General features: G+C 41.6%; 2 protein-coding genes across 16 annotated transcripts in view; one reads left to right on the top strand and one right to left on the bottom strand.

Annotated features, from left to right (window-relative positions):
* sema4d (sema domain, immunoglobulin domain (Ig), transmembrane domain (TM) and short cytoplasmic domain, (semaphorin) 4D) overlaps window positions 1-19,484 on the bottom strand; it is a 44,955-nt gene extending 25,471 nt beyond the window's left edge. For 5 of the 8 annotated variants that reach the window (XM_085414052.1, XM_085414054.1, XM_085414053.1 and 2 more), the window contains exons 1-2: window positions 19,332-19,484; window positions 11,664-11,778 (exon numbers count right to left, since the gene is read on the bottom strand). In XM_085414052.1, the coding sequence (XP_085270178.1) occupies window positions 11,664-11,701 (38 nt within the window). In that variant the 5' untranslated portion in view covers window positions 11,702-11,778; window positions 19,332-19,484. Of the gene's footprint in view, window positions 1-4,162; window positions 4,222-11,663; window positions 11,779-14,754; window positions 15,167-19,331 lie in introns of those variants that run through there. The other 3 variants (XM_085414049.1, XM_085414050.1, XM_085414047.1) reach the window with 3 other exon arrangements.
* Window positions 19,485-23,465: 3,981 nt separating this feature from the next.
* add1 (adducin 1 (alpha)) overlaps window positions 23,466-26,816 on the top strand; it is a 28,877-nt gene continuing 25,526 nt past the window's right edge. For all 8 annotated transcript variants that reach the window (XM_085414039.1, XM_085414045.1, XM_085414038.1 and 5 more), the window contains exon 1: window positions 23,466-23,615. The gene's annotated coding sequence lies outside the window, so the exon portion shown is untranslated. The remainder of the gene's footprint in view (window positions 23,616-26,816) is intronic.

Here is a 26,816-nt window from a genome sequence, read left to right as displayed (position 1 = left end):
TTTTCCTATCGTTGCCTAACATTATACCGGTATTACCGTGAACGGTATAATATGGCCCAGCCCTAGTATCCAGTATCCATTTTACCAATAATTCAACTTGAACTGCTGGTTCTCAAGCTAAGATTTGTGCTTGTCAAAGTGAACAGTCAGACATGTATGAAGTATTGCTCCACCAATCCTGCAAACAGACTTTGATGTGATTAACTTGGATGCGATTTGCTTAACTTTTCAGGATAAATCAGCACAGCAGTTCAAGCTGTAGTTATGGTTCAAGCCATCTGGATTTCACTGAGGATTGACTTCAGCCTACAGCTCAGACTTACAAAGCCACCTAGTAAAAGCCCCATTAATTTAACAAAGTCCTCTGAAAGCCAGTGAACAGCTGTACGACCTCTGCGGCACAGCTGACTATTGGTCATATGGGAGAAAAAAATCATCTTAAAACTGCAACAGATGATACAGCAGTCACTCTACATTGTCCATGGTGATCTCACTGGGATGTGCTGGGGGAGGGGGGGGGCGCGCTTTAAGATCAAGGATTATCAGCAGGATGTATCAGCAGGGTTCACTATATCCATTTACATTAAGACTGAATGTTGACAAAGTGTACACTGTCCTCATTTCTGACCAAAAACAGGCTAAAAACCCATAATTTCTGGGTTTCATTTAGTTAAACAAGGTAGAATTAAATACTAGGTAAACCATCGATGACAACCCAAATGTCTAAATTGAGGAAAAGAGCTTGTGTGAAGGCAACACTATACAGGGGACGCAAAATGGAAACCCTCCTATATAATTACTAGTTGTAGGGCCCCTGTTGAGCTAGCCTGTCGACCTAAAGTGGCCACAGCAAAGGCAAATGAGGGGTCAGGTCCAGTAAAGGGTATATTTAGTCTGCCGATGGCAAGCTTTTTAAAAACAACACGCCCTTTCCCTAAGTCACATGGCTCTGGAAAAACTTCCCTATAAACATACAGGCAAGTGAAGTAAGCTAACTAGAGGAACAAGGATTACTGTGTGGTGTTCTCTGTCCAAGTACTGAATGTGCCTCTGTAGTCTAACATGAAAACATAATCACCAGGCTCTTTTTCTTTTAATTAAAAGGAGGGAAAAAGTGGAGGAGTTTTACTATTGACATCTGTACTGGCAAAAAGAAAAAGGAACTTCTGGTGATCACCAAGAGAATATATTACAAATCTGAAATTTGCTGTTTTTTGTCATTATTTACAAGTGTTCAGAGTTTGTTTTTTTAATACAGCAATGGTAATATTATTGGTACACAGTGCAAAATACCAAACTATTAAGAAATGCTAAGTGCTGCATTGAGAATCCATCTAATTTTTTAAGTGTTGCCACTCTGTCTGAGGTGAATAACTTCAATCTATAATATAGTTTGGGGTCACACAGAAGCCACCGCTCGCAGTAAAATCATAAACCTTTCACTTGATGTAATTTCCTTGAGGCTGCTGTGATGGGGCACATACTGTGAGACTATTTTGGGAAGCCCAGCTGAAGGTCCCAAGCTCGTGAATGGTAGTTGCATTGGTTGTAGTTTAAAAGAAACAAACAAAAAACCCCACCTTTTTAAAACAGCAACAGCAAAGGGCAGGTGACTTCAGCACCCAGAGTGGGATACTTCTCTGCAGCTGGATTTTAAATCAGCTAATGTTAGCCAACATGTTAATGACTTTTTCTGTTAAGTGGTTAAAGAGTGCAATAAGGTAAATCCAAAACAAACAAACAATCTTCCAAATTGCAGTTTCCCACCAGTCAAGGAACATTCAAAATTAGCTGTAAACATCACTGAAACCTTGCTATATTTTCTTCCGCCTTTAAAGAGGACCCCTTTCTCTTCTGCCTCTCTCTCAAAGCACTCTTCAGCAGGCACTGATTTCACGGTGGTAATTTTGGCCCGGCATAGACAAAACCCTCCTTTGGAGTGCTGTGTGAAAACTCATCCCATCGCCCACAGGATGCCACAACACTAACAGTGTGTCCTCCTGAACTTGGCAAACCAGTACATAAAACACTAATTTCACCATTTCCTTCGCAGCACTCGGAGAGGGATAAACACGGAGCCAAGAGAAAAACTTCAAACTCCTCTCACACCAATTTCTCGTGATCTGGCCTGCAGAATTAGGTCAAGTGTTCACTTCTCACAAGTGGCGCATACACAGTTTACAGTGAAAGTAGCAGATTAAAAATAAATCCAATACAAAAGGTCCATTTGTCACCAGCTGACTTTAATTATAACAAATGTTTAAATATTCAACCGACCGCCATACGCCCCCTGGCCTTATGCACACTGTAGATAGTTTTATCATGTGACTGTTGTCCTATCTAAAGTATACATATAACATAATAACTGAAATAACAATAATAAATAAATGTATAAAAGAAACATGAACAAGAGGAGCCTACAGAGCTCATTTCGGAAAAGCAGTGTGTTTGGCACAACAGTGCATTCAGATCATAATTCTGATAGCAAAAAGCTGCCGAACAGGACAGGATTTAAGAAACAACACCCCCCCACAAAAACGAATGTTTTCACCAGCCAAAATGGATTGTAACGCTACAAATTCGGTAATAGATCACAGCTGATTTAAAACTACCTCTACAGGAATAAACTACCATTTTAATGCATGTCTTTGGTGAGCGGAACATTTGTCAACACTTTGCTAATCAGTCCTATTTCTGTTAAGCACTTTTGGTGTTGATCACAACAGCTGAAAGAGGTGCGGGCTGATGGCTGCGGCTGGAAACTGCATTATGTTGATAGGCCTCGAGCTGCTGAGGGGGAAAAGCAAACATCCCACAGGTGTTCGGATTCTTTTCATAATCGAGTGTGGCTGAGCGACGCATCCTGTACTGACAGTTTGCTGGGAGCGAGGCTCCTGTGACTTCACTCCATGCTGCCAGCTGATGTTTTCAGACTTTATCTCGTCAGGCCTCCCTACCTGGAACGCTAACTTTGTGTATTTTGTGTACGTTTTAGAGCCGAGATGAAATTGCGGCGATTGTGGTTCAAACATTCACTCTCACATTTAGCAGTTTCTTAAGGGAAGTGGTTTTCAAACAGTCTGTCGAGTCTGCAACCACTGCAGGTGGAGCAGGGACGAGCAGAACGAACGAACACTGAGTGAGGAATTTTTCAAGAGAAAGAAACATTTAATTTCATGAAAATTAAAAAGAAAAAAAAATGAACTACTTCTTTTTAGCTTTGGTCTCAGATTATAAATGAACACGTTTTAGCTCAAACAATTACTTACGGGTCTGTAAGTAACAAAAGAAGAGTTTATTCTTGCTTTACTGGTTTTGAGACGAGAGAAAAAGACGCTATGGCTACTAATTTTAGTATACCTGCATCTTCTATCCCATTTGGTGATTCTGCTGCTCTTGCAAACCATAACCCCACAAGCTCAACACAGCTTTGAAAGTTGCTTAGAAAGGTAGTGAAGCTGGGCACGCTAGCATTTAAACATGCAGAGCACCAAAACAACACTTCTGCTCTCCTATTCAAGTTTCAGAAAGTTGATAAAAAGACACCACCCTCCAAACGCTTTCAGGTGCCAAGTTTCTGTCTATCTTCAGCCACCCGGACACCACTTTGGCATATGGAGAAATTCAAAGCTTGACAGACCTGCCGTGCCTAGTTACGGTAGCTAAGCTGTGACTGGACAATTGCTGTCTGGGGGGGCCTGAGTAAAGCCAGAGTGAAAAGCTAGTTGCATGTGTACACAATACCCGTCACTACATGCATCATTAGATAACAGTAATTAAGGCAACGCAGACCGATAACTTGCTTCCAAGCAGACGCAGAACAGAAGAATCACGACTGGAAAAGCAAAGAAACACCGAATCTCATAGAGGAAAGCACAAGGGAATGATGGGTGGGGGAAAAAAGGAAGTTGCAAAAACAAAAGGATTCAAATCAGAATCAGGCTGTCCAAGTGAGATCATGCAAGGGAAACGCGCGCGCGCGCACACACACACACACACCAAAAAACAGTAAAGCCCCAAAGTGGTTACAGGGGAAGGGGGTTGGAGAAGGTTGGAAAAGCATGCAGCATTCGTGTTGAAGCCTGCAAGCCAGCGAGCAGTGCAGTGTTGGTCTGCACAGCAAACAGGGAGGGGAAGGAGGGAGAGGAGTTGAGTTTCTGACCTGTGAATCCTTAAAGGATGCGACGCTCTTCCTCCGGAGAGAATTATAAAATTCTCAAGCTAGGGAGGGGGGGAAGAAGACAGAGAGATCAGACATGACATTCATGTAGTGTGTGAGAGCCTACAAGAGGAAGAAGGTTCAATGTGGCTAGGTCTTTTTTTTTTTTTTAGACCATGGTGACACAGATATAGTGATGATTCAATGCAAACCATGTTGTATATTCAGAATGACAGTAAATAACATTTATAGAAAGATGAAGCAATAGCCACACACACACACGCGCGCGCACGCACGCACACGCACGCGCGCGCGTGTGGATAATCATTTTTTAAAAAGACAAAACAATTATATAACAACTTAAATATCCACAAAGACTGTATTATCATGGTGATATCATATTAGAACCAATAGTGAGCGGCCAGTTATGACCATTAACCTCAGCTAAGGTTCCACTTCCTTTCCAGCCTTGCATGTCAAACAACCACATGTAAATAAAGAAGTATTTGCTCTTCCACACTGAATTTTATTTGCTTTGTGTGTGCTAATCTCATCCGTCACGGCCAAGCCTCAAAACCTTATAACTTCAGTTCTGCATAATTTCTAAAGAATCATCACTTTAATAAAACGACAAAAATGTTTAATTCTGCATCAGACAAAACGCTAAATTAAATCTGTTCCTTTAATTTCATAAGTTTTAGTAAAGAAATTTAAGTCCACAGCTTTCAGGCTGTATTTTGCCATAGCAGTGCTTTGAGGTAAATGCTACAATGCCATACAATGACAATGGCCATTTTCTTAGCTTAGCATGTTAACACTGAACTGTAAAGCTCAGTAGAGGCTCTTGGGAATGGTATTAATTCTGTGAATTAAAGAAAGACAGAGGTTCACAGTTAAAACACCTTAATCTGACAATAAATGTGTACAGGACTGTGCAAAAGTCTTGAGCCACCCTTGTTTTATGTTTGTTTGTTTTTTTAAATTTTCCTTCCAAGAAGCCAGATTTTGTCTTTGATTGATTGATTTTGTCTTTGGACACTGGCTGCTTTTTCCCCTCATTTTCAGACGAGTCCTTGTATCGCAGCACTTTCAAGGAATGTTTTTTGTTTGTTAAGCCACTTAACACTGACCTCTGAATCACTCAAGCATAAAAAAGGCACCTAACTCAAAGAACCAGTGTTGTCTCTACACATGACAATTTAGGAATCTTCAGGCACTTTGTTACCAGCAGCCTGTTACAAAAAGCACGTCATCTTCAGTTAGAGCTGAGAAAAATGCCAAAGACGAGGTACTTTTCTTGGTGTGCAACCTTTGAACGAATCTGAGGAAACTGAACAAGCAAGAAGTGACAGGCCACAAAGCTACACACATAAAAATAAAAAAATAAAGTCACACTATCTGCAGCAGATGAACAGTATCTGAAAGCCACGTCCTTAAGAAATAGGGAAAAAAAATCCAGCAAAGAACAGTTTGTGGAAGAGCTTTGGAATATCCTTCCAGAAACCTGGGGAATTGTTCCTGAAGAAAGTTAAAAGAAACTTGAAGAAAGCTTGCCTAATCTGTTTTACTAGAATATATTAAAACATGAGTGCCTTAAGACTTTTGCACAGTACTTTAAATAGAATTCTAGGAGCAGTAAATGTACACTAAAGGTCAACCTTTTGGTTATGCTTCACTGTCTACTTCGTGAACTTCTTATTAAAAGCTAAATTCTTAACCCATCTGCTTCCTCTGGACTGCGTAGCTGTTTGTTGTGCTGCCACTCAGTGCATCAGATTGTTTCAAACGTTACTAAAATCCTGGTCAGTACTTTAAAAAGTACATCAAGTATCCTCTAAACCACTAGAAAGAACAGTCAAAGTAGCAAACAGTGAAACTCCACAGTTGAAAGAACTGTAGAAAAGTATTCATGAGGAAAAACCCTGAGCTGATATTTTTTAAAGAGCTTATGAAGTTTCGCACAGTCTCAGCCCTGGTGTTGTGCATCACTAACGAAACATAAAGATAACACAGACATTAGGGAATAATATGCAGCCAGGTGGAAAATTATTTCCCTTTTATTTTTTAGTGCATAAAAATACGATTTTTTTAGTCTAAAGAATGAAAGTAGAAATCTTCGTATTGTCCCTGAAACAGATGGGTGGGCCTCCATTCACAACACTTTCCAGTCGGTTCCCTCGCACCGCTTCTCTGAGCAAAATGAAAACAGGCTGAATTAATTCTTCCTACACGAGTAGACCAGCTTTATTCACACAGTCCTCTAAACTCGGCTTAGAGTTTCACTTGCTTTGACTAGAGTTCAATATGTGCCTCTGGGTCCGTTTCAACAGGTTCTTAAAAAGAATCAAATTTCTCTTCAGAAAAAAAACGCAAGAAAATATCGACAACACAACAAGGGGAAAAAAAGACTAAAGCTGAATGGACATTGTTGCTGGAGAAGTCCCAAACTATCTCAGAACAAGGAGATAAATGTTCCCCTCGAATGAATCCAGGTCAGCTAAATCAACCCAAATATGCAGATTCATTAGCATTTGCCTGGTAAGTTACTATAATGGAGGCCCCCTACACTACTGTATAAAAGAATAATCTGATTATGTTAAGCAGTGACGACTACAAGCATGGCTAGTTCTCTGATCGCATAAATAAAGCTTTAGATTTGCACGAGCATTGCCAACATATTATTGCTCTTTCTGGGTTTGATATTTGTTAAAGAGGAGACCACAGTATTCTGCAATGGGGTGGGATAGGTCGGGCAAAATTTAGTCTGCTTGACACATTTTTTTCCTCAAGTAGAAATTTCTCTCCTCTTCTTCCACTCTTAACTAATTTTCACTACGAGACCACCAAACAGAAAAAAGCTTGTATACAAACGAGCGCTGCATCGTCTCCCTGACTCTCTGACAGCATCAATGGAGAACTGGGAATAGATGACAGACGCAAGATTGATGAGCCGAAGGCCAAAGGGTGCATCCCCCTCGACATCTTCAGGAAGCGCTTTGACTTGGCTTTCCTCTGCTCCCACAAAACCCTGTGACAGCTGATACAAAGTTTTTAAACCGTGCACCCACAAACCTCAATGACACAACTGACACCACGCCTTCATATGTCTCAATTCAGGATGTTGAGACTGGGCGCAAGCCGAGCCAGTGCCCCGAAACATGCCCTTGGTGACACAGCGGTCTGGAGAACGGACGGAGAGGAAATGGAAATGTCAGGGTTTTTAAATTGATGAGTGGACTTGAATGAGGATGGGGCTAAAGTGTCCTTTTGAAGACTCTTCAAGCCAGAGCAAACGCTTTAGTAGCCCTACTTCAGGAACTCAGCTAATGGTAAACATACTGACCCCACTCTTCTGTGACACCCGATTTTCTCAGTTTGAACTACTGTTGGAACGTCTTGTCAAGATCTCTCTCCCCGTTTGGTAACAGTAATGAATTCAGGAACTTTGAAACAAATACTTCCTGGATGAACTCTCAGATTACACTATATGGACAAAAGTACTGGGCCAAATGGCTTAATCTTTGAATTTAGACATTTTCAGTCCCACTCCCACTGGTGTATAAAAAAAATAATAATCATACACTTAGCCATGCAGTCTATCTTTACAAACATTTGTGAAAGAAAAGGTAGTTGTCAAGAGCTCAACAGACTTGAGCGCGATACTGTAATGGGATGCCATCATCGCAACAAGTCAGTTTGCAAAATTTCTTCCCTTCTAGTTATTACACAATCAACTGTTATTACACAAATCAACTGTTATTACACAATCAACTGTCTGTGGAAGAATTTCAAAAGCCATGAATTGTCAGATTGTGCAAAAGATACAGAATGAGGTTTGCCAAGTGTGTAAAAACTGCCCGTGCTCTGTTAGACTCATTAACATTGGCAAAAAAATCTGTGCACCGGGATCTTCATGCAATGGCTTTCTATGGCTGAGCAGCTCCTGTAGGTGTAATGTGGCCCAGTAGCTTTTTTTTCTCCCCCCACATAGTGCATGTGTCATAAAAGTTTAAACTGGCAAGAAGTTCAACGAGTAAAAAGTTCAAGCCAAACCCAAAGTTGTATTTTAAGTATCTCAGATGTCTATGGCATGCCTTATCAGCTTTGGTTCCCATTCATAAAAGTACACAGTAACTCTCCAGTCATGCAAGTGGCTTTTGGTGAGTCATCAAACAAAGTTTATTAGGTTACACACAGGTTTGGCACAAAGCTACTCTGAATAGCTCCTTTCCACATGCTAACATATTTCCCAAGGTAAAAATGCTTATTCCGAGCAGTTTGGTATGTTTTTCTGCTAACATTTGCAATTACCACAAAGTGCAGCTGATGGAAGTGTTATTAGTTTTGAAGTATGTGATAAATCCAACTGGTGGGCAAAAAGGAAAAATGAAGGGATCATTAAATTGGCAACTGTTCATCCTGAAAAGGAAACAAATTTCTGCGCAAATTTATTGTCAGTTCATCCCACAGTTGTTGAAACAATTTCCTCAAACCCACAAATGTCACCCTGGACGGAAGGTCTGGCCATTTTTTAAGTCATCAGGATTCTTCTTCTGAACTTCATCAAATTGTGCACAAACTTCCACAAGCAAAGACCAGTATTATCCCCTGTTTTATTCAGGTGGCTGGAGGAAACTAGAAAACATTTAATAATAAATATCCAATAAAGAAGTCAAATTGCAGAGTGGTGTGCCCTTAAATATCTTTACTCACAAGGCTGCAACATTTAGCACATTTCTGGTGCCACTGTGGTTTTTACTGTAAGCAGCCATTAAGCATATAACCAGCTTGCATCCTCACTCCCCTGAGACTGACATGATTACACACATGGGGCCTAGACACAGATAAGCAAAGCGCATAAATAGACACCACACTGTCAATGTGCATGTGTCAACCTCGTGCACATGCACACTGTGCAGCTACCATTACTGTCCATCTATAAACATCCAAAGTTTCTGACAAGGCTGTCAGCAAACACCACCACAGGTGGGGGATGGAAGGAAAATGGTAGCAACAGAGGGAGAGAGGGAAAAATGGCTTTGCTAAGAGAGAGAGAGCAAATTCACACAGTGGTTGTAGAAAGGGAAGAGAACAGATGCGAAGGGCAAGGAAAAATGAGTAGGAGGAATCTCCTTATGGAAAACAAGACAGGAACAGTTACATAAAGAAAGCGGATAGTATGGTTTGAGGGCTTAAGGAACAATGCTTTTTTTTTTTTTTTTATCTTGCTGTCCCCATTTTCCTTAAAGACCAGAGGCACCAGATGGAGATGCAATTCCCAATGAAGAGCTTACACTCAGCGCACTTCTGTCTGTATCGGAGTGTGTTTGAGGCACTGTGCTTCTCTTTGTCCTTCCTATGTGATGTAATATATTCAACCCTGATGCAACTCTTTTAAGAGGGAAAAGAAAATAGGTGAAATTCCTGTTTACTCAATATACACAGAGTGAACAGAACATAGACTCTAGACTTTAGCACACACACACACACACACACACACACACACACACACACACACACACACACACACACACACACACACACACACACACACACAAAACAGTGTGTTGTAAGGGATTATGCAGGCTTGAATTTAACCAGGAAAAAAAAAATGCCTCCAAGCACCAGGGAGCAAATCTGGCTTTAGAACCTTTCCTCATCCCAGAGCATCCTGGTACCAAAGGAAAATCCAGCAACTGAAACATGTTCGTGTCTGAGGATACTAGAGCAAATGTACAGATGGATAATCAGCTTCTGACTCAAGCAGAAAATCTGATTGGAAAACACAGATCAGAGCTCTTCGATTAAACAAATGCCAGAAAATTATAAATAATCCAAAAAACACGTTTCCAGAGGCCAGCTTGACTTTGGGAATACCAAGTGGAATGCACACATCTGCAGGAATGTCCACTGGTATCCAGCTATGTGTAAATGTTTGCTCATGAGTGAACTAAGAAAAAAAAAAGTGTGTGTGTGTGTGTGTGTGTGTGTGTGTGTGTTGGAGAGAAAATAAGTGGCCATCTTCTTCTGCCTTTGTGTGAATCTTAAGTAGACCCATGTTGAGGGAGGCTTTGTTCGCCGTCACCATCGGGGGGCACGTCCTCCAACTTTTCCCCTCACTTCCTTTCAACATAACATTTATCATTCATCCCAGTCAAACAATCATCCTACAACACGGGCGAGCATCTAGCACACAATAAGCTACCCTCCCACCACCACCACCACTTTCTGGTTGCTGGGATACCTTTCATCCAGCTTGTCAATATCATCATCTCTTACTTAGAAACTCCCCGTTCCTCGCTACAATTGATTCCGTGCAGCAGAGGCTTAATAAAAACTCTGCCACGTCTTGTTTTCAAAATAAAGTTTCCAAGAATATCTTCTCTTCTTTATACCGCATCCAAATCATTATAAAAACGTCTGGCTCGGCAAAAATTGCAATGCATCCTTGAGGGAACCTTCTAATTTGCAAGGGAAATTCCCTTCTGGGCAAATATAGGATTATTTGGATTTACTAAACTAAATGCATATTTTAAGCTGACATTACAGAGCGCCAGTGTTAACCAGGGAAGACACCCGAAGGCCTGCTTCATATAAAGACAGCGTGATTCACCAGATCCACACCTCCCTTTTCCTGTTGCACTTTCAAAAGGGTTAACAGGTGCATTAGCAATAAGTGGAGAGATGCTGGAGTTGCTGACCCACAGCTAACAACATAATCTTATCAACTGTACTCTGTGCATATAACCCTCTGTCGCTTTATAAAACAGAAAGAGAAATTGGTAAACTCGAGCACATAATAGTTTGGGCCTTGTTTGACCTATTTTATGCAGTTTTTGTGCGCATCCCTTTCAGCTGACTGACCTGCACCACTTATTCCGCCTATAATGATTGCTGACAGCAGATTATTTTTCCTACTGCACCCAAATTCTCTATAGATCTCTGCAGATCAAATCCAACAAACACTGGAGTGAGAAGCAAAGGCCAAGTGGACAAAAGAGACAAAAAGGAGACAGACAAGTATAGATAGAAACCTGCAAAATGAAAAGGGGGAAGGGAAACAAAATTAAGAACACAAAGAATAAGCAAAAGAAGAGGCAGCATGAAAAAGGTTGAAAACCCTTTAAACGACTGTGTTTTGTGAGGGAAATAAAGAGCTGCTAGCAGCAACAGCAACATACCAGCACAGCGAACGAAAATGCAAATCAGCCCCCGATGCAAATGACATACATCTACAGGGGCCAAGCAGACTGTCTTTTTACCAACACTGCTTACCGTAAACCACATCAAACATCTCTCTGCGCTATCTGAACCCATTCCTCCTTGAATTCTGCACGGTTAACACACTTACAGGAATGCCTACAAGCTGGTGCAAAGCAAAATAACCACAAGAACAAGCATCATCTGGTTACTTCTCACTCAAACAAAACGCCTGATTACTGTGAGCTCTTTGCACGCCTACACATGAACGTGCTCTCCAGAGAAATAACAATAAGTCACTTACTTGTCCGTCATCACGTCGGCTAGCGAATACTGATTCATTAAATCTTCTTTTCACGTTCCTTCACACAGCTGAAACGGTTGAGCGAGACGCCCGGGGCTAAGGTCGCAGTACACGTCTACAAGAGAGGTTAAAAAAACAACAACAACAACATTGGGTTAGAGTAAATCATCGGAAATGAGAAAAACAATCGGGTACCCGCAGTTCCTCAAATGTTCCTCAAATGACCACTTGGGGGTGACTCCAAGCAAGTTGATCCTTGTAGACTCCCAAGATAAAATATTTGACATTACACCAGAAATAGACATGTTTATAAAAATGCTGTTTTGGTCTATCGTAATCATTTCACACCCACAACAAACATACTATAGTTGATTTTCTTTTTATATTTATTTTAAATTGGCATGCCGACATGGGCAAGATAACTTGCTGCATGAGAAGGTGATTTTAGTGAACTTGAATCCGGCACTGTTGTTCATTTGTTGATGCCAGAGGTCAGAGGAGAACTGCCAGATTGCTTCAAGCTGATAGGAAGTCAGCAGTACCTCATGAGTACTACTGATTACAATCAAGGCATGCAGACGAATGTCTCTAAATGCACAATCCAATAAACCTTTAAACAGATGAGCTACAGCCTTAACTCTAGTTTCCACTTTGTATTTATATAGGCATTGAATAACAGCTAGCTTAACACTTTGACTTGGTTTGGTCACTTATCTCAATAAAAAACAAAACAAAACTGACAACTGCTAACCTTTATAATAGTAATTCAGTAACAGTAATTCAATGGGTGACACCATATATAGTCACCATTTCAGAAATGTATTCAAATGTAAGATGTGTTTTAACAGTCAATTAAAAAAAAAAAAAGAACTGCCATCCATTTCAGATGTAGCAAAATTATGTAATTTAAAGACACAGCTATGCATTTTTGACCAATGACATCTTCAGAATATTAACAGGCATCTCAGTTTCTCTTGGGTGAAAAAGTTCAGCACATCTTTGGCTCCAAAAGACAAAAATTTTGTGGAGAAAATTTTTTTTAAACCCCAAAAACCATCTTACATGTAGTCCGTGCTGGGGAACATCTGACTTTTGCAGACACACTTGACTTGCTCACAATTAGCCAAGCAAGGCCTGGTCTGTTCAGCTTTACTGTTTCCATAGCTACCAAAGCAGCCAACCAGCCAGCTAGCTAGCATAAATAGAGTGCACCAAGGAGCCCACCGGGTAGTGAACAGACACTATGAATCAGTGGGGCTGGTTATAATCCAGGATCAAAGGATGAATAATTCATCAATCATCCTTATGAAAAGGTCAAAAGATAATTATCAACAAGGTGTTAAAAAATACCATACAAATCTATTGAAAAAAATGTTTAGATAATGCCCCTCTAATGATGCACATTTACATATGCACATAAATCATAAATCAGCAGATTAACTTTGCTGCCAGGATTCTGAATCTGAAAGTTTAATAAGCTGATCAGATGAGGCGTATCCTGTCTGTGTCCCGCTGGCTGATGCTCCATCTCCAAACCTGGCATTAGCTCCTCAGCTTATCTGACCTTAAAAGATTATGATAGCAGCACATCAGATTTATAGATTATACTCAGTTATGTGTTAACGTGACACAGATTACAACCTGCAGGAGTGGGACTTAGCTCCTGTAAGCAGATAAACATTAAATACCAATTCATATGCAGCTAAATGTGCATGAGGGGGGGTGAAGGTAAGGTCTCTGCCCCACCCAATCCAATCGTAAATCAGCCTCAAGCCCAGAGGCACCAGTAGCAGCCAGTCAGTGAGTGGACAGTGGCTTTTCCTGCTCCTTTTATCTATGCAAACAGCTACTCTTCACCTCCATCCTGAACTCTAAACTTTACATCTGCCATCCATCTTTTTTCCCTCTCTGATGCATTGATTTCCTTCATCACTCATACAGATGTTCACTGAACTTCAGTCCATCTTGTGCATTGTCTGTATACAACCAAGTAATTGATGGTAATCGATTTAGAGGCCATTTCCTCTGCTCCCTCAGATGCTGTTGTTATTGTTGTTGAAATTATTTCCAAAAAGGATAAATAGACTCCAGAACAAACAGAGTTGTCGCTGATAATTCTGAACTCATCCATGACACCAGGATAAATCTAACGTCAGCTTTCCTTCCAGTATTTCCAAAATAACATTTTCTTACAACACTGGACTTTTCCAAATATGCAAGAGGCCACAGTTTTGCACAATGTGGCAGACACTCAAGTATGAAACTACCTCGTGCCCACTGTGGTGCTGGACCCATTTGGTGTTTTCTTGCAAAAGCGAGGAGTTCCTTACCCAGAGCCCCAAATTAAACCGCCTTCTCCTACTCGTGCAAACAATGATGCAGTGCCTCGATCCTGGCTCGGTAACTGTGCTGCTAGATTTAAGCAGCTAGTGGTGAGGGAAATAAATAAAAACATACATAAGTGACACGAATGCCAAAAGACCGGTGGTTTCCACACATGCAAAGCCGAAAGAGGACCTGCTCAGAGCTAGAAGAACGACACGCTTTGAAGTGAAGTGAGAAGACGTGTGATCCACCTGCAGTCTAAACAAATTAACATTAAATTGAGCAAATTAAAACCCAGCATTGTTTCTACAAGGATTTCATACCCAGATAAGGAGACCAACTTGTGGCAAGCTACAGGAAAATTTAAATATCCAACCTGGGGGGAGATTTATGAACAGCTTGTAAGAAGACGAACACTTTCCACGTCTGCCAATAAACACCGATTTCCATAAATAAGATACTGTCCTTTTCTGTTTCTCCATTAATTCACACAGCCAGAGTGAACAGCCAAAAAGCAAATAAGGTAATGTGGAAACTCCCTTGCTGCATGCCCCAGCACACCCAGCACATTGAATTATTTACCTCACATATGAGATTTGGGTAAAAATAGCATGCACCATTTTGGACACTCTCTCCACCCTACAGAGCAAGCTTTGACAGGCATCTTCTATTGCCAAAACAATAAATAAATAAATAAAATTCTGTTGATATCTATCATTGTTAGGTGGCAGCATACAGCCGGAGCTGTGTGCGACGTGAATCTTACCATAATCTGAGTGGGAAGATCCTGCAGGTACAGAAGCTCTTCCAACGTGGCTCAGACACACTGTTATTACTGGTACAGTCGTGAAAGGTTTGCATGACAGATGTTAAAAAAAATATAATAAAATCTGGTCATCCAGCACAACCAGCCTGTCACCTCCTCCCTCTCTGCTCACCAGTCAAGAGCAATCTGTCTCTCTCTCTCTCCATCTAGCATGATCAACACTGAAGGTGAAGGAAAAAAAAGGGAACGCAAGATGCTGCAAAGGCTGGAGAGACAGGGCTCGCATTCAAGACCTATTTCACTTTGGCACATGCCAGTGACAGGCTGTCTCCATCTGAGCGTAAGGCGAAACTGCTCGTATTCCCTTTCCTCCCTGTCGCAGCAGTCAAACACTGCTCACCGGCGGAGAGCGAGAGCCCTGAGATCGCGCCTCTGGAAAGCCTCAGTGCACACAATCGCTGAGGAGGGGGAGGGGGACAATTTGTGGGGGGCGGTGGGTAAGGGGAGAGAAGATGGGGGAAGGGGAGGTTAGGGTAGTGACTGTGTGTGCATCTGTGGGAGTGTGTCTATTGTTGACGAGTGTTGAGGAGCCCCCCCTTTTTTTTTTTTCTTCCCCCACTTCTCTAAGGAGTGAATGGGGACTGCAGGTTCAGCCGGTGCACTCCTTTATTCAGCCCCGGGCGACAAAAACTCCACACGTAGGTTAACAGCGAAGACAGTTTGCATCCTGGGGACATAAATAAGAGGAGCTGGGACTTCTTCCTGTTTATCCAGTCAGTGAACTATCAAACGTTGAGTGACGTCAGGCTGACAAAAGAAAAACTATCCTCTTTAAACAAACCCAGCTGAGCATTTGACAAAAGAACGACTACTTTATCTCAGATGAAAGATGCCCTCCTCTTGTCAGCTGTGTCACACCGTGATATTCTCCGCAGCGACAGAATGTACTGTATGTAGGCGTCGTCTCCCAACTCCATTACCTCCCAGCTCCCTGCTCTCAGGAACACAACGCTGGGAACCTTTTCAAAACATCAAACAAGCTGTCGATAGCATGACAGCGCCGGATCACTAAGCTTCCTGCTCTCTCAGCATTATCAGTCATAGCTGCGGGGGCCAGCACCTTGGGAATCTTCACAGCTTTCCTGTATACAGTTTCATTATCGCGATTACGGTTGTCACACTTTCTAACTTGCAACTAAACTCTCTTGCAATCTTCAATAGCGGCGAATGAAAACCATTACAGCAGCCAAACCCTGAAGGGTGTGGACTATTATTGGAATATTTTCTCAGAACGTGCTTAACAAAAGACACAGAACACAGTTTCACACCCAGTGTTTGCCTTCGCCTACGCCGACTCAAAACCACCATTCAATAGTGACACGATCTCTGGAATGCAGCAGTGCATTATGCATGGCCAGTACCATGCATGCAGACATAAAAGTGCCTACACATGCCACTGTCTGCTGCTGATGTGGAACCAGATGCTACTCTGCAGCCAGAAGGAAATTATTCCAGCCTGAGGGATACTAGGGTGTGCCACGAAGGGGGGGTTGGGTGTTTCCAAAGGAAGAGGGGGGGAGGCCGCCACAGATGTCCATTTCATCGAGCACACCTCAACATCAGAGGAGCACAAGCTGGCCACTGACCCCTAGCCTTTAACTCCAGCAAGACCAAAACAATGAGCCATACATCACACACGTCCCCCATATTTCCTTGAATGGCGACGTATGAACGCCAAACGCCACGCAGGTGTGGACTGAGCTTTAAAGAAGGAAGAATCATGTTTACGCTCTCGTCTGCCTTAAGAAAACTGTATTGTTAATGAGATGGGGAGAACAATGAGGATTATGCATCAAAGACAAAACACCTTTTTACGGTGACTCCCCCAACCTCCCAAAGCAGGAGGGGGAAGGTGCCACTGCCCAGATCAATTGCAGGTATTCTTTTGTGCCTTTTTAGGGAGAAGAGCTGGTAGACAAGTGAAAGGAAAAATAATAAAGGCTTAATTGCTCAGGCCACCTTAAAAGCCATTAAGACTTTATTCAATTCATACTAAATACAGTGCAGGTATGCCAAGGAAGGTGGCACGTCTAAAAGTGTTGTCTTTAAGGTGGCTGAATAGTTGTGTTTGCATGTGAACACAAACACAGTGTGTGTCTGTCTCTGTGTTTGTGCTTACTGCAAGCTTCCTATACAAAAATGCTGGACCTGCTCCAGCAAGGACCAATTTCAATACTTTTTGTCAAATTCCTCTGCAAAACAGCGAGAGCTCGTTCTGAAAACCCAAACAGGGCATCCAACTAAATAAGGCCTGACATCCATAACAAGTGACATTTCTGCAGAAAGTTCAGATTTAAAACAAAACTTTCATTCAGCCAAGCGCTTCCTGACTCAATGTCCGATTTCCCAACCAGCTCTAAATTGATTATTGCCTTTCCTAAAGGACTCTAAAGATAGGTTTGCGTGTTTGTGTGCAGTTAGCATTAACAAGCAACGGTGTCCTGTGTGATTTCACTTAGCACATGCGAATCCTGTGCTTTCAATTAGAGAGACATGACCTAATCACTCATCCTAATCTGGTACGGGGAGATAAACAAGAGTTGTTTTTTTTAAATGACTGTAACCAGACTGCTTTTAGACTAAACACTAACTCTGCAACATTAACCTTTCTTTCCAGCAGATGTTCCAAACCCAGAAAGAAACACTAGAAACCTTAAAAAAAAAAAAAAAAAAAAAAAAAAAAAAAAAAAAAGCACAACTAAAACCTCTAATCCAAGGGAAAGTCAGAGTGACAGACAGAAATGTCTGACCCACTCAGCAGCAGGCAGCCAGTGGTTTAATGATTTGTCTACTGCTGGTGAATGATCACACAGCAATATCCTGTTCTGGCTAGTTCTGTGAACCCCCCCTGAAGGCCCTGCCTGACATGATTCTGGCGTGCTTTGGTGCCAGCTAGCCCATCATATTGACAAGATCCGGGTGTCTGCCCCCCGTGCCTAATGTGACCCTCCGAGGACCTCTGGAATGAAAATCGACGAGGCAGAAGAATTACATATTGAAGCCGCCAGGGAAGGCTGCGATGCTGGACGATGAGAAGAGAGAGGCGGGGCTGGTAAAGTCACTAACAAAGCTGTGAAAACAAGATGCTGGCACTTTCCAAAATTCTTCAGCGCTTATGCAATGTAAACCAACCTTGTATATAATCATTGTAATATCATAGGGCTGGTTTATAACTCAAATGATCGGCATTCAGTCATTAACGTATTGAGGTAAGACAAATACTGCAATTTATAACAACTTCTGTTGTACTAAAGTCTGCAGCTAACAATTGCTGCGTTACCTATAGATTCTTTTAGACATAAAAAAGTAAGTTGAGACTAAGATAAAAAAAATTATTATTTTTTTGAGCCAAAATGTTGAAATTGTCTAGTTCTACCTTGTCATGCATGCATATTTTCTACTCTTCATGGTGTTTTCAGAACAGACACTTTTTCCTCCAGCCCATAAAATGGAAGATTAACTTATAATTAAGGCAATAATTACAACAATTATTATTTTTTTAAAGTTCCTCTTTAGTTTTCCTTCAGTCCTTTCATCTGGCATCAGGAGAAGAACTTGAGTCTGAGAGGCCACCTGTCCCTATCCTTCCCTCCATGCTTACAGAAGGTCAAGAGCAGGCGTGGGAGGATCACCAAAGAACCAAAAACAGTCACAGAGAAATGCAGGACTGCCAGGTCAGAGGGCAAATGTGGAGAGGAGGAAGACAAAAAGCATAACCTATTATTCAGTGCAGCCTGCTCACCACCTAAGATTAGACATGCATGCAGGTGAAAACGCTCTCCTGATGAAACCCATGCGCAGGTCACTGCCGACCCTCCCCAGTCTTGGTAGTACAACATGCCCTGAAACTTGGAGAACTCCTAAAACTCCCCCAAGAGGCCTCAGAGTGCATGCTGCAGGTCTTTATTTCACTCGGTGACATTTGGGTGCTCTTCATATAAACTGTGGTTACGTGGCTGTGTGCTTCAGCGCTGTCAATAAAGGGCTTTTGTTGCTGCAGTGAAAGCGCACTCTTGATTTATGCATGCCAAGGGTAGAAAACCCTCGACTGACCTCTAAGGTGCCAGACTGGCATTTTAAAATAACAGTTTAATACTTTTAAAAAAATGCGTGTGAGCTGGGGGACAAGAGATAATGAAGTACAGAGGAGGGTTTTTGCGATTAAAAGACAGCATGGACTCCAGAGCCGCCCGCTGCTAACATCTTATTTTCTGCTCTGAAACGTCGAGAGAGAGTAATGTAAAAGCCGAAAGCTGGAGTTTTAAAAAATGGCTTAGAAGTAAAACACTAAAACGATGCATTTTCCACACCTCCCTTTGTCTCTGTTGGGGTTTCAGCTACAGCGCAACAAGTGCAGCTGAGCTTGAAGTCTGCGACGGCACGCACGAGTACGGAGCCGCGAGGCTACAGCCCTGAATCACTCCGCGTTTTAGAGAGGGGGACAAAAAACACAGATGCTACTTTCACCGAGCAGATAGCCGCAGGTTAAACATTTCACTGAACTTAAAGGTACTCACTGTGGGACGTTTCCCGGTGCGTACGGAGATGAGGGTTGAGGCAGCGTGACAAAGTTTGACTTGACGCTCTCTCTCTCAGCTCAGCATGGCGGCGACTGAGGCCACAGAGTGGATTCAAAACTCTCCGGGCTGAGATATCAGCAGACAGGGGGAGGGTGCACAGGGAGGCGGCGAGAAGACAAGGTATCTCCAGAGAGCGCACAGCCACATTCAGACAGGCTCCTCTTTTCTTTTTTCTTTTCTTCCAGGCGACCTGTCTAGACTGAAAAGACTATCATTTTGAAATACTGTACTTAAAAAAATTAAATACACTTTTTAAATAAATCCTATCGCACCTTACATTTACTGCACATACTCGGATATTGTATTAACAATATTTTATACTGCTAGTAAAAACTTTAATTTAATTTATAACATAAATAAATAAATAAAATTATGTATTAGATGGGTTACTCAGGATATGTTAAATAGGAGATCTGGAATGTTGTTTCTGTTTCTGTTCATTTATTTCTTTCAGGAACCAAAATACATTAATTACATAAAAGGAAAAGATGTAGTGTATCACGTTTAGCTGCCAGGTAATTTCCTTGTGCAGTTCCTGGGCATGTAAAACACATTACAAAAACTCACATTCCCACATATATACACATGCAGACACACAATAACAAAAGATAAACAACTCAAAAATACTAAAATATCTTCTTATTTATTATATTTTAATATGTTTTGATTGATATTTATACAGTGTGCATTGTCACTTCAGTTCCAGCTCCCTACTTTTAAATGCATAGATAGATAGAGCTAGCAGACCTACTCGAACTCAGTCATGAAAAGTAACATTGAGGTACTTGTTTACTTAGGTTTATGTAAATCAGCCCTCCATAAAAATACAAAATCAAAATATTATGTGTAGTATTGTGCTCATGTTTCCAAATGTCATCCACAAACAAATAATCACAGCTGCACTTTTATTATCCTTTTATGAATGTTTCATTTGTTCTTTTTCAGCTTTAAACCATAATAGGCAGCTCCCAAAGGAAGATCATAGTCCGGATGTTTACTATACAGTAATAGGTGACTGATTTGTATATTTTAATGATATTTCATTATACTTTAACAGAGACTGACCTGGCTCAGCAGCCGCGTCTAACTGATGTATGTAACTAATTATATCTGTGGATATTATTTTAAAGTTTCACAGTCTTGCACTGCTTTTCACGTATTGTCTTTATTTTTGTTAACATCCTTGTGAATAATCCATCTGTAGGTGGGACCACTGGGTTCAAAAGATCACTGCCAGGGTTCAAAAGATCACTGCCAAAGTTCAAAGGTTACACAATATTTTCCTGAGGGAGAAGTGACTTGAAAACACACTGGAGAGGGAAAGACAGACTGACCCTTGTCTTGTTGTGCAGGACAGAGAAGGAGGGAGTGGGGCTTTCCATGGCACCGCAAGCTGAAAACAATACCATCTTTGAGTCAACGACAGATTGCTGCTGCTACAAGATAGAACAGTATCACAGTACACCTCTGTAACTACTTTGTGGGTTCACTGAGCAACAAATGCCAAGAACTTTACCTGCCCAGCTGAGCTGCAGTAAGCCTCTAATGTCCTTTATTGCAAGTCGTTGGTTAGGCTGTACCCTTAAACATGCCAGCGCTTCCAGGCATCTTCTGCTCAACTACAAATTGTTTATTTTCATATCAGCCCCCGGTGATTTGAGAGCTTTGAGCTGAAGGCTGGCTGTAGTTAAAAGGGGACGGCCAGTGCTGCCCTGAAATGAATACGAAAAGCAGCTGGGTTTATCTTCACTCACTCTGTGACATGTGCTTCTAAGAGAAAACAGGTGACCCAGGAGGAGGAATGTATGCTAACTTAAATGTAATGCTGCAGCTCGAGTGATTTGCTATCACTTAAAAGACCTGCATTTTACATCATATTAGATTTACTAATGCTTGTTTTTCTAGGTCTTTCTGAGCTTGTCTGCCTCACCTTGTTTAAATAGACGTCCAAACTTATGTTTGTTAGTGTTAAAAAAAGACCGATATATGGATTAAAGAATCTTATTTTCCTGTTGCTGTTGATAGGAATATCAAATGATTGCATGAAATGAAAAAAGCAAGAGAGTGAGTGTCAGAGCACTAAGTAGATGCACATATACTTACACACACTGGCACACAATAGAGCAGAAAAATTAATAGAGCAAGGTGTAGCTTTCCAGTGTAAGTATATGATCTTCATGCCCAAGCCCTTCAGACACACTGGTTGGATATATTTAGAGTCCCTCGTCGGTGTATCCATGCTACAAGGCAGACCGCAATTATTCCCAACAGTGGAAGGGCCAGTGCTGGTCTGAGATCAGTAAAGAGGAGAGTGCGTGTGTGTGTGTGTGTCAACTGGTACGGGACAGGATTAACGCCACAAGAGTCAGAAGCCAGCTCTGCCAGTGGTCCATTTGCATTGAAAGTAAGCCCAGCAAACTCAGAATGTTTTGCTGGGCTTGTTCTTACATTCAAATGCTAAGTAGTGCAATTCTAAAGAAATTAAGCCGTAAAAAACGTAACCATGTGATCTATAATATCAGTACAAGAGCAGTTGAAGAGCGTGACTGGTACACTTCATGGTGCTGAAATAAAAATGATGATAATAATAACAACATGTGGCAGAGAAGTGAGCTTTTCTTGTGACTTTTTTAGTCATCTGGTAAGCAGTCTGTGGGAAATTGGACCCTTGAATGCTGAATTCATGTGTGATTTTATCACAGGTGTGCAGAAGTGAAAGAGGAAAGGAGTTTTTTGGGCTCCTTATTTAGCTGGTCTCTCCTCTGTATTTACTTTTTGTTCTTATTTTCCTTTTCTAATAAGCCATGCACAATGAAACGCATGGTATTTGTTTTACAAAGCCTAGGTACTTCTCTGAATTCAACGCCTAGTTATGAACACCAAAACAACTAAGGCAGCTGATATGTTTGCCTGAGGCAGCAAGGCTACAGTAAGTATGTGGTGCTAGATTATATATGTTTGTGTTCTTTTAATTTTACACTGGACCGCAGTAATAGAAACAGTCATCTGTGCCACACAACAGCACAGTGTCAATTTCAAATCTCATTTAGAAATGTTTCTGAATACCTTGAACACTCTAATGTTATGCCCTACCAGCGCTGCAAACCAGTATTGCTCTGCAGCAGGTGTCTGCCTGAAGTCTGACAAAGCAGTACCATCTAGTGGCAAATAGTGAACATGTCAATATGTTTACATGAACCATTGCCCTCACATCTACTGCCATAGACTGTATAGAAAAAACAGCCTGCTGCAGTTATCCCAAATGAGTTAACTGCGCCCCCTGGCTGCCAGCTTTCCAATGTGTCCGATTGTCGACAGATATACCCTACAATGACTGTTGTTAACCCCACTCCCTGTCAGTGGCCTCCATGGTATCATCATCAAATCAATATGACTGCAAGTTTGCTGATTGCACCAACAGTTTTGTTGGATGCAAAGAATCAAGAGTAACCTTAGCGAACTCCTCTACTTACCTCATGTTTAGCCTACAAGAGATCATCACTACTTAATATATTTGGTGCACTTGAATGAGTTCTGAGAATGAGCAAATGCATGTTTAAATTATGTAATCAAATCACAACATGATCACAAACTTCCACTACTGTTCTAAAAACATGCACCATTTTCAGTATGGGTTTTTTTTGTGCCACTGTTTTTCAAGCACACTCAGAGGAAGTTATGAATGAATATTACCACAAACCATCATTAACCATGATCAGTGAAGCATCCAATGGCACAATCCTGGGAGGTCAAGAGTAGCAAGTGATACAGTGCTGCTCCCAAAATATATAAGCTGGGACTGAAGTGAGTTACATGACATTTGCAGCATATATTTTAATAAAATTACACTGCAGTGTAGCTGTGAGTAAAGCTGATTAAAAATAAACATTTGCGACAGGTTTCAGGTGCGTACCCTTCGTTTTAATAGGCTTTAAGTTTCAACACTGAAATATAAATCCAGCCATTTCTGCGGGGCGGGCCGATAACTCGCCCTCCAATCAGCGGCTACAATGGGTTAACATGTGCTCCCAGACGACCAATAGCGAGGGACGGACTAGGCCGTTTGCCGCACCCAAGTGAGGATGATGGCGGCTGGGCGGAGCGACGACGCGGGGACGACAAGCGCAGAGAGATAAACCCCACCGTGAGGAAAAATAGCGAAAACCGTTGTCCTGCTTTCACCGTGTTCTGTTTAAATATCACAATTTCATCAAAGAGAGGGTAAGCGGTGATATAATCAACTTGGTTTGCATTTCAGCGACGGTGTTTATCCGTGGCGGCTTCTTCATATCGGTGTCTTTCTCGCTGTGTGTTCAGTGAGGCTCGGCTCTGTTTTGCTAGCATGTTGCCATTGAGCGGGGGAGTCTGCACAGACGCTGCTGTGCACTGTTAAACGACTGTTTCTGCGTTTCACTGTCCTTTATTAAACAATTCACATGGGCTCAGCTGCTCCCCTGGACCCCACACTTTGGTAGTCAGAATGTTTTACACTAAGTATCGTTAGCATTCTTTCCTAGCAGGCCTGTGATGGTGGAGGTGGTATTTTTATTTTATTATTTATTGGCGCAGAGTTACCGTTGCGTTGTAATTTGGACCCCTCTAGCTGTTCGGGTCGATAGGTTTAGTCGGACAGAGGCTCCTCGCCGTGCAGGTCTTACTCTAGTCTGGGTGTGTTTCCAAAGAGTGGGGGAGAAATTTGGGTTCTTTCCAGCTGTGTGTGTGTGCTGGTGATGGAGCAGTTTCCTGTGCTAGGTCAGACAGCTTTATGTCCTGCATGATAATATGGGCTCGCACACACTTTTAAATAATAAACAGGGTTTTCAAAAGAGAGCAAGAGAAACGCGTGGAATAATGCATTCTGTCAAATGGAAAGCTTGAAATGTATAGTACAGAAATGAGGGCTAGCTGAAAGCCTAAAAGTGTTATGGCTTGATGTGCATGGCATCTGGAGTGGGTACCACACCACATAGATTTTTGTTGTTGTTGTTGTTGTTGTTGTTTTAAATATATCCTTAAAGGATAAATTTCATTTATTAGTGTGGCTTATACAACTGTAAATTGATCACCTTTTGATAACGTGGTGTTGCTCACAAAAAGGTTTGTCATATTTGTGCACTAAAACAATGATAGAAAATATCTACTTGTAGCCTTAAATGTTCACCTTGAATAAGGATGATTGAAAGATGGTCAATCTCAATACAGTTGCTCATTTGTTTTGAGGCCCATGCTTTCGAACAGAGCCCCTAAGCTGTGGCTGTGTCTGGCTTGTTTATAAAGTCTGCTGGGAAGTCCCTTCCCCCACTTTGTACTGTATGAGGATTATCAGAGCCAAACTGCCAAGATAAATTGTTTGTGAGTGTATGTGTTGAGGCACGGTAACTCCCTGGATTTGGTAACTCTGCCAGAATGAGCGAAACTCCCAGAGGATGGTGTTTAGCTTCGTCAGTCTGCTGCCACCCTCGATACACACTGAACTACTTCACATACACACTTACTGTGTTTAACTCCCACTCCCCACACCTACACGCTTGACTTCAGTGCAGCTGAAAATGTGTTCCTCATTTTAGCTCCCTTCTCGCCGTTTCACTTTTTCCTTCCTTCCTCTCCATATGTGATCAGTTATAGCAGCATCTCAGGTGGTAGTGGCAGATGTGAAAATGGTCATTGGTGAACTTTAATTTGCACCATAGAGGTCACCAAAGATCATGTCAATTTGATGCAGCTGTGTTTAGGTTGCATATTTAGCTGGCAGATACATGCATACAGAATAGCATAGGCCTTAGTGTAATGCTAGGGAAGCTGCACAGGGAGGAGTGTGTTGTTTCAGAGAATGGTCTTCCACCACCCTGTCCCATGTGACATACGACAGGCAGATGAATCTTGAACTGCATTTTCACAGTAGGGTTAAAAAGTGTCTCACCTTGTCATGGCAGTTACAAAAGATATCGTTTCCATACTCATCGACCCACTGAGGGTGATGCAGTTAATGTAGCACACAGTAAATATAGCACTACCAGCCTGCTGAAACACTTCCTGTGAGGCACAGATGGAACGTCGGAGCCGTGTTGGCTGGGATGCATCACTGCACAAATGAAAGAGGGAGAGTTTAGTGCCCACTTTTACAGCCTATACCAGTGAGAGAGCAACAAATTATAATGTCTTAGATGCCAGCAAAGAAATTTCAGTTTAATTTAAATATAAGTTTCGGCTGCAGTTAATCTGTTTTTGCAACACAGTGTAACTCCCGCCTTGTTTGTAGTGTGTGCATTTAACAAAAAATATAAATGTAAAAAATGCTTGATGCTTAAGGGGTCGACGTTGGCCAAGCTGTGCTTGGAGTACCCTGGGATCTAAGCAGACTCCTTGCTGCATGTCGATTCTGTGGTTTTGTTTGTTTGTTTGTTTTGTTTTTTCCCCCTCTCACATTTCCTGCGATTCGCTTCAACCGCATGATCAAGAAATGCAAAGTTTTTTAAAAAGCCCCAAAAAATGGACCAAAAAAAGTTGTCTCATTTTGAAAAATAAGATTTCAAGATTTCACTTAGCTTTGACTCTTAAGTCCTATGTTTGAATATGAAATGGAAAAAAGGAATTACTTGTTTAAATTAAGGCTGCCACGATTAGTCGACTAGTCACGATTACGTTGACTATCAAAATCGTCGACGACTGATTTAATAGTCGACGCGTCGTTTGAAGCTTTGTAAGATCCCAAAAAACGCAGGAATAAGTGGCAGGATTTAAGAGTGTAATAACGGACTGAAATAGAAGATGGCAGCACTGCATGTACAAGGATGCCAGCTGCCGTTAAACCCCGAAGAAGAAGAAACTGTGTCCCAGAATTCATAGCGCAGCCCAGCTCAGTTTCCAACAATGGCGGCAGCTACTTAGTTTTGATATTACTCTTATTATTCTTTCTGGGTCACAAAATAAACGTTTAACATATTTTCAGGTGAGAATGTAGCTGTGTAAACCTCAAATATCTGCTCAGTTTATCAGGACACCACATATTTTCAAAGCGCTCCGACGTTTTCGGAGACGTCTGTTACCCACTAGCTCGATAGTTAGCTGAGGGCAAGGCTCACTAGAGCCGGTGAGAACACTGGACTCCCAGCAAATCGTTTTCAAACCCACCGCCGTCTTTCGCTACTCAGGTTAAACATATATAAGTCACTTAGATAACTTAAAAATGTTATTGTTTGGCTTTTTTTTTTTTAGTATTTTATTTGTTCCTGAGTAAATTGGTTTGGCTGAGACTAAAGTTATCGTTTTTACACAGCTGAATAAACATCAAGCAGACAACTGATTATCAGAAGTGTGAGATGCTCGAGAATTTACTCCGGTGTCCTGTTATATTTTAGATAGCAAGGAGTTTATTAAACTTCACCGAAACAATCTGCAAATTTCATTAAAATTTAATAAACT

The sequence above is a fragment of the Rhamphochromis longiceps genome, linkage group LG7 (assembly GCF_057381845.1).
Source record: "Rhamphochromis longiceps isolate RC_006_pf linkage group LG7, R_longiceps_female_GT1.1, whole genome shotgun sequence".
Lineage (NCBI taxonomy): Eukaryota > Metazoa > Chordata > Actinopteri > Cichliformes > Cichlidae > Rhamphochromis > Rhamphochromis longiceps.
This window is presented reverse-complemented; position numbering and strand designations above follow the sequence as displayed.